The 8,946-nt window shown below is 38.7% G+C and overlaps 1 protein-coding gene across 1 annotated transcript; it reads right to left on the reverse strand.

Moving 5' to 3' along the window:
• Positions 1-3,573: 3,573 nt before the first annotated feature.
• LOC112283003 (flavanone 3-dioxygenase 2) lies at positions 3,574-6,590 on the reverse strand. Its single transcript, XM_024521291.3, has 3 exons — positions 5,174-6,590; positions 4,751-5,075; positions 3,574-4,615 (listed from the first exon to the last, which is right to left on the reverse strand). The coding sequence occupies exons 1-3, from the start codon at positions 5,740-5,742 to the stop codon at positions 4,361-4,363; spliced, it is 1,149 nt and encodes a 382-aa protein (XP_024377059.1). The 5' UTR covers positions 5,743-6,590; the 3' UTR covers positions 3,574-4,360.
• Between the last annotated feature and the right edge of the window lie 2,356 nt (positions 6,591-8,946).

The raw sequence follows: 8,946 nt of genomic DNA on the forward strand, positions 1-8,946 counted from the left end.
TTTTCAGCAAAGTCAATCAAATATGTCTTTTGATCTTATTGTTTGTGATATTAAGAAAATTATTCAAAATCTCATAATACTTCTAAATTTGAATTCAAAAATAATCTACTCTACTTCAAGGATCATTTATATATTCCAAAAAATAAAGCATGACTAGGAATTCTTCAAGTTTATCATCACTTCTCAACAATAAGATATTTTAGATATAACAAGACTTTGAAATTAATATCTGGAGATTTTTAGTGGATTCTAATGTGTAAAGCAATCAAAGATTTTTTACAATCATATGACATTTGTTCAAGATCAAAAACTCCTCATCATCAACCTTATGGATTTCTTCAACTATTATCTATTCCAAAACACCATAGTCTTATGTTTCTATAGATTTTATCATGGATTTTTTAGTCTCAAAATTCCTATGATTTTATATTTGTGATAGAAGATCATTTTACTAAAATGGCATATTTTATATTATGTACGAAATCTATCACATGTAAAGAAATAACTAAGTTTTTTCTTGTTAATATCTATTGCTATTATGGATTGCATAAAAATATCATATCAAATAAGAAGACTCAACTTGTATCAAGATTATAAAGAATTCCTTTCAAGATTTTAAAAGTAGACATGAAACTATCATTGGCTTTCCATCCTCAAATTAATAGACAAATGAAGTACATAAATCAAGTTTTAGAGTAATATTTGAGATGTATCATTAATTATCAACGAGATGATTGAACAATTCTTTTGCCATTGGTGGAGTTTGTTTATAATAACATAATATATTCTTCTATTCAATAAATATCTTTTTTTTAATTATAATTATTATCAAAAAATTGATACTTTTAACTTTTCAAAAAATAATAATCATATGATAGAAGATTAAATAAACTATTTATCTGAACTACATACAATAATGAAGGAACAATTAAAAAAAAAACTCAAGAACTAAAAAAAAATCAACATGGATGCCTATCACAAGAAACAGCTTTAATTCTACATTGGTAATAAGATATGGTTATTTTGTCATTATATTCAGATTTTTTGAGCTTGTGATAAGTTGGATTACCATAAACTTGAACTATTTTTTACATATAAAAAAAGTCAATCCAATTGATTATTGATAACATCTACCAAAATCTATGAAGATCCATTTCATATTCCATGTGTCTCTTCTTTAAGCCATATAAGACAATAAATATCACAAGAAAAAGATAAATATCATTATTTCTTATAGAAATAGATAATAATTAAGAATTTAAGATAAAAAGAATTATAGACTCTAAGAAATGCCAATTTAGGTTAAAATATATTGATCATTGGCATAGATATAATATTAGTAAATATGAAAGCCAATAAAATTTTTTACAAATGAAGCAAAGATATAACACATCTTTTAAAGAAACTTGCAATAAATTTAATTTAATTACTAATAATAATTTTTTTGACATGTTTATTAATTTAGTACCTACAAAGTCACATGCTTGGAATTAAATATCAAAAACCACAATCTAATGATTGTATTGGTATTTATGGTTCAAACAAAGTATTTTAAAAAATAATTATCTTTTAATTAAATTTTTTAATTTTAATAATGTATCAATGTTTGATTTATCATAATTAAATATTTAAAAATTAAATTATTTATTATTGCAAAGCACATAAGACTCTTTAAGCTTTAAAATTTTTAAATTTAAATTTAAAATTTAAAATATTTGATCATCTTATTTTTTATGCTTCTAACTTGAAAGAAGTAAAAGACTTTGTTGGAATAATAAGAGTAGTTATCAAAGTAAAATTTAAGAATAAATTAAAAGAAGATATTATATTTTTTTTGGTAAAATTGTTAATAAATTCATTGACCTCCAACCATATTATTTGCAAAAATAAATTAACAATATTGCTTATAAATATAAATTAGATAAGAAAATGTCATGCAATATGGAACATTCTATCAACAAAATAAAGTGAAAAATGAAAAGAAAACTACAAATTCATTTAATTTAAAAGCTAGAAAAGAAATAATGTTAATATGGCTCATATACAATAGATGCCTTGCAATTAATGTATGGAAAGTACAAGCAAACAAAGATATTTCTCTACTTTACTAAGTTTGCAACCTAGGCCTTGTAGAAATAGACATGCACAAATTTTGGGAGTGTTTGCAAGCCAAGAAAGCTTGAAATTAGGTCACCTCAATTTTGCAAAAGCTTGCCATTAGCTCCAAAAAAATTAAATCTTAGTCAATTTTTACTTGAAAACAAACAATATTAGTAAAGGACTACCAAATTTAGAAGACTTATAACTATATGCTTTCTTCTTTAAGACATATGTCTTTGGACAATTTGGAGGCAATGCAATGACTTATCTTTTAATGGTAAAATCTAAAATGATTAAATAATACATTTTGAAATCTAGCTAAAAATTTTAGACTATGGTAGAATAAAATAGAAACTCACAAAAAAAACAAACTGAGAAAGGAAACAAATAATAGCAAAGCCTTGCTCTACAGCTAGAATAGAACTTAGGTAGCCAAGTATATCCTTGGCACTAGACAATTGAAAACAATTGTGTGAAATTCAAAAATTCCTCATGTGGTATTATTATGCATGATAGAACTAATACTAACCTCTAAAAATATTTAAATAACCACTAGAAAATATGCTTCATTTGCCACCCAAGTCATTGGATTTTAGGTCCTTGAATACCTTGTACTTAACACACTAGTCAATGTATTGGGTACATCCCAACTGTGACAAAAATAATAATAATATTATTATTAATAATAGATGCAATCCTAATTTGATTATGACTCCTGTCTTTCTTGGGGAGTCCTAAACCCAAATAAAAGCTAGGGCCTACTTGAACTGAATACCTTTTGGTGATGGTCTTCAATGAGAACTTATTTTGGCATGTGCTCTTGTTCCAGATAAACCCATCTGATGCAGTTAAACATGGAGTGCAGATGGGTTTATCCACAAATGATTAACACAAATGAGTTAAACATGTCAATATTTTCTTCCAAAAGTTGGAGTACTTGAAGCAACATGAGCTTGGTGTTTGTAATGCTCCATGGGCCAGAGCTGCAGTGAATAGACTCTGGAGTACACAAGAAGCAAGCACTTGACAGCCCTGAAGCTGCAGAACCAGTTGATTTTTAGGTCAAAAAAAAAAAAGACTCATGACAAGGCTGTAGCCTCCCCCAAGCCTATTATACAGCAGGCAGTGTCTACTCAAAGGATCTTGGCTTTACATGATGCTTGTTCATTTGTTGGTGTTGCTAATGTCAGCTTCCGTAGTTTTTTCATAAACTGTCTTCCAGTAATAAATGTGGTCCAGAGAGGGAATGGTGGGTTTAGGTTAAAATAAAATTAATTATACTGTTTAACTGACGTACATGCTCAACTACAAGAAATGGACAGATGTCAATTCCAATTGGGCACCTGACTCACTGCAGCCAGTGTTTGGATATTGACTCACAGTTTGATGATAACACACACAGAAGTGACATTGGTGGGACAGTTACACTGCAGATGCTCACGATATATATATATATATATATATAACAAAAAGTAATTTTCACAAGGATTGTTTTCTTTTTTCTTTTTTCTATTAATCAAAAAATTGGAAGGGATATAGCAGGAGCACCCACATATACATCCCCAACTGCTTGCAAGCCTTGAATTGGTATGTACAACGAAAAAAACTAAATTATTGGCAGGCAATTTTTCTCTTCCAATGATCCCTCTGCCTTCGTACGAGGCCTCAGCAACAACGCCAGTAATATACACAACAAACCTGCCCATCAACTTAGTGTCAAAAAGAAGCTCTTCCTTCTACTTATCTACCTACATTCTAAGTGCTCTGATCTCCAGCAGCACTCACAAAATTGCCACAGGATCTGCCTTCCTCCTTCTCCGACCTACACAGCCTTGGTTCATATATTTTGCACAAGTATTCAGCTCCGGCCAAACTCTACTTCATGTGGGCTATCTCCAGTGCACAAAGTTTCGCTTTTATGGTATAGGCCAGCTCCCACTATCGCCAGATACTGAGAAATAACAATCCTCCAGCGCTATTGTTTATGGCATGATTCACACAACCATCGCAACTAAATCCAGGCCAAATGTTTCAATGAATCAATCACGACAAATGGTTGGAAGGTTGGCTCCGAGGTGGTGACATTGTTGCAGCGTTGCAACATCCCGATGCTTTTCGCCATAAATATTATGCATCTTTTCTCTGAGCTTGTGCTCTGCATTTGGCAATGACGACGTGTAGGACGCGCAGCTGTGAGAAGGAAGATCCGAGGAGGTAAGAATCGGAGGTTGCAGGAATATCTTGGTAGGGCCCAGCGTGGTCACGATCTCTCCAGGAAAAAACGTTCGTGTCGCTCTCCTCCCATAGCCGGATGAAATTTGTAAGCGTTGGTCAGATATTCTTCCCACGTAAAGGGGCGATACACTTGCGGCTGCTCAGTGGTGATGAGCTCCGGAGGGGCTTCAACTATTGCACTCAAAGGAGGATTCAAAAAACAGGCCAGGGAGAGACGCTTTGACGTGCCGTTCACCACTGCTCTGTGGAGCACACTTCTGTACCGAGTATTGCTCAGGACCTGCAATCCCAGGAGTTGTTGAATATCAGTGATGGGCAACAAAGCACGTTAAGCCCTCGAAAGAACTGATTCCTAACATATGGTGGGGTACGAAATACTGAGTATCGAAGAATCCAAGTAGGAGTGCCTGCATACCTGAAAGAGATCTCCGACATTGACGACGAAGCAGTCGGGACAAGGCTTGACAGTAGTCCACTCGTCGTCGATGTACACTTGAAGCCCCGCAATCTCGTCTTGGTGGAGGATGGTGAGAAGGTGGGGGTCGGTGTGAGCTCGCAAGCCGATTGCAAGCTCAGGCTGGGGACACGGAGGATACAGGTTGAATCGCATCGACATCATGCGCTCGTTCTCCACATAACGGTTAAATCGAGTGGGTTCTAATCCTAATCCTTCCGTGAGAAGCTCCAGTAGCTGCCTCGCCAGTGTCTCGATTTGTCCCATGTACTCCTCAACTGTGGAACTGCACATGACCAGTTGTGTAAGCGGTGGATCAGCGAACAGAGCCCCATTCGGCTAAACATCTTTGCAACCTTGCAACGAATAGACCAGAGGGCAAACCTGAATCTGGTAGGGTCGCTTTCGGCGAAGAGCTTCCCAGAGAATTCTTTGATGTTGGATTGGGGATGCAGCTGCATGTGGAAGCTTTCGGCCCAGTGCATGACCGTTTGGTTGATCCAAGTGTTGGCTCCGTAGCCGAATGAGGTGCCGGGCGGGCGGTGGACACGCTCCTTAACGTCCAGCGGAAGCTCAAACATCTTGTGCGCTTCCATCTCGCACCTGTGAATCAGGCTCTCGTCCACGCCGTGATTCACCACCTGGAAGAAGCCAAACTTCTCGCATGCCTCCGCGATGTTGGCCACGAGAGAGGCTCGCTGCGCAGGGTCAGAAGAGCTCAAGACCGACATGTCCACAATGGGAATCGAGGCGCTGGTTGCGAGCGTAGGCCCGTCCATCTCCAGCATGGGCCGCTGGTCCTCAGCCTCGACGAACATGGCCGGCAGCTGGTGCGTTTTGTGTACCAGCGCTGATAGCAAGCTTTCATTGCGCAACTTCGTACTGGTGTTCGCCAGCACCGCGGACAGATCTACTGCATTGTGCGCGTGGGACGGTATGGAGTGCGCGGCCATGTAAGGCTCCGTTACTCCTCCTCAATGGTCGACCTCTTGGATTAATTTCACCGCCACAAACGACTTGCGAGCAACTAATTATTGGCCTGATACAATTTTCCTAATTCTCTTCTCCCCACTTCCGCGATGCTTTTGTACCATCGACAGCAGGAATCGCTTCTGATTTCAGCTGCGAGTACTTTGTCAAATTTTACTATAAATGGCAGAGCAGAGATGGCGAAGAAACGCTGGGACTCTACAATCAGGAGCCGAGGTTGAGATGATCGAATATACGAAAGAGGCGGTAGAACAAGTCCTACAATACTAGTGCATCGCTTTAAGGGAACGCTTCGCTACGGATCCCAATCCAATGAATTCACTTTATTCACGTCGCCACTCTATCTTACACGTTCCACTATCTTTGTAAATGACATCCACACAAAAGTACGCGTCTTCGAGAGTGAAAACTGGACGTCACCACGACCAACAGCTGCAACTAAAAGCACGGGCTGAGATGTCGACAAGTTATACTCGCCAGGTCAAGCTGACCACGACTCATTCCCTCGCTTCCAGACCAGACCACAAAACAATGGGATCTTGTTGTTGGCTGTGCTTGCTGCTTTCTATCTCTCAAACCCCTCACCCCCCTCCTCGTCCTCTCGGCTCGAATGACCCGATTCCACGACAATCATGCGCTGCACTACTGTGTAGTCTCTCCAGTATTCACCCCAATCTCAGCCTCGCCCAAAACAAGAAAGCTCACAGGCATTGCATGCGAGGATCTGAGGGCACAAAACTCGAAAATGCCGCTAAAGGTTCATGACCTGTGCTGCGGAGTACAAGCGAGCCTTCCTCCCCGAAACAAAAGCACAGGAGATTGCGTAGTTCCAGAGGCTTTATACAGATTCTACACAAGTTGAGTTCACTGCGTAAAAACGAATAAACAATTTAATTAATTAATTGATGAACAACATTGTGATTCGGAAGCACAGACGGGTGCCCCCTGACTGTGGCACGACTTCGGACTAGCACCCCGCGGCTCGACGATTTTGTGTCAGAGAGCAGCTCATGCCCACGACTTGTTCACCGAATCAGCGTGCAGGAATTTCCCTCTCGCGGCCTGTCTCGCGGACACACAAGTGTGATCGGTCAAATGGAGCTCCGCGGAACCAGCACCATCGGTCCCAGTTTCGCTGATTCATGTCCTTGCTGTGTCTGGTTGGGGCTGTGCGGCCCTCGGGATGTGGGCATTCTTCGTAAGTAAAGATTCTATAATTATCTGCTTTTAACCGCATCGAGAGGTGATTCAGCCGTCAAGGAACCTTTCCACACACTCCCCTCCGGCACGAGCGGATTACCTAACTGCCCTAGCGCGCAAGGGCCGTTGCCCCCACCCGATTTGGCTGGACAACCCCTGAGCTCTTCCCGGATGCAGATTGCGATGGAGATACAACGGCATTCATATTTACCCAGCCAATACCCAATTGCCTACAGCCCCTATTTTTGGATCCTCAGCTCCTTCACTCCTCCGCAATATGAATCCGGAGTCCACGAAAAGCAAAGTTAGCGTGGCTTTGTGCCGAAAGCGGCACAAGCGACGGGCTTGGTCCATTTCTCAGGGTGCAGGATAAGTCTTTCGTCGCTTGGCAGCTCCTGAGCATTGATCGACAGATCCTGTATGCTTCGAAATACTCTTCGCCAAACACAAACTCCAATATTCAAAATACGCTTCAAATAACGCAGTAAAGTGGTCCCGCTTGGAACTACTTTGGCGTATATTTCCACGACAAACTTGGCTTCGCAAGATTTGTTGCGAGAATCCTGTGTGATTCTTCATTATGTCACATTCTCATTCCAGTGTGGCAGACAGCAGTACAAAGTTGCACAAATGGGTGAATTTTATTACTTGGTAAAATAACGCTTCAAACTAATCATATCAATCAGAAGGTTTTTCTTCTTTGGAGAGTAATCTAACCTTCGATTCAGTTTATGAGCTATTTCGCACTGTAGAACTCTGTCAGAACTCCATTACATATCAACTCTTCTCTCGTGAAAATGATTCTATTCAAGTTCTACTCATGGTGTGTTTCAACACACCTTGATTGTGCAAAAGCACAAGGAATATTTCTCTAAATTTAAGCTCCATCTAGAACAATTATCACTACTACTATTATTCCGTTGTTCTTTAAAAATATGCTGTATTCACAGATGGATCCAATGCTTTTGCTGCCCTAAGAAGAAACAAAAAATGCCACCTATTCTGAAACATGATCCTCCATCAAACTTAGCCAACATCGTCTCTTGCTTTCGTTTCTACTTTCCACTTTTCAAGGGTGGTAATTAGATACACCCTATTTTGTGACACAGTAGGGATATTGTTGTTGAATGCATTAAAAGCATTGTGGATCATTGACTCAAAATAGACCAAACTGACTTCAATGAAATTTTGCCACCAACACCAACAAAATCCTTTGTCAGCAGTGTCTATGAACATGGGTGATAATGCTGACCAGGTTTAGGGACAGGTTATCAAATATAGAACTAAAGCAAACATATAATTAATTAATTAATTAGTAAAAGCGAGAAAAAAATGCTATGTAGAACCACTTTTTTTATTCTTGAGAATTGTTACATGTAACTAGAGGGAGAAATTTGTCTCAAGAAACAGATTCAATTGCCTCCAAATGCAAAGACCATGAAAGAGGAGAGTCCAAATGTGGGAAATCAACCATCCTTAAAACACTGAATCAGATCTTTCATTTATATAGCTAAATCATTTGCTTGTGCTTTAATTGGTTCTCAACATGGATGAGTTGAAGTTCCAGCATACACAATATGTGCATTGTCTTGAGCCATGAATTATGATACAAAAATTCTGAACTCCCATATATCCACATGTACACCTACACCCATATACACATGTACACCCATATAAACACATATACACATGTTCACCCATATGCACACATATTCACACATTTACACATGTACTCCCATATACACACATATACGCATATATTTGGGTCTCCATGTCTTGATCAAATATAGCAAAAGTGCCTGCATGGACCAATACTATGTGATAACATTCTTGCCACACAACCCACCTAACAATGGATTGGACTATTCCATTACCAAATTTGCATAGAGTCTATTGTCCACCTTGGTATTGTGCCAAGCTTATCACAAACACTTCATCCTTCACCTGTCTCATAATATATGCTTGGT

Source organism: Physcomitrium patens, chromosome 5 (genome assembly GCF_059467195.1).
Source record: "Physcomitrium patens ecotype Gransden chromosome 5, ASM5946719v1, whole genome shotgun sequence".
NCBI lineage: Eukaryota > Viridiplantae > Streptophyta > Bryopsida > Funariales > Funariaceae > Physcomitrium > Physcomitrium patens.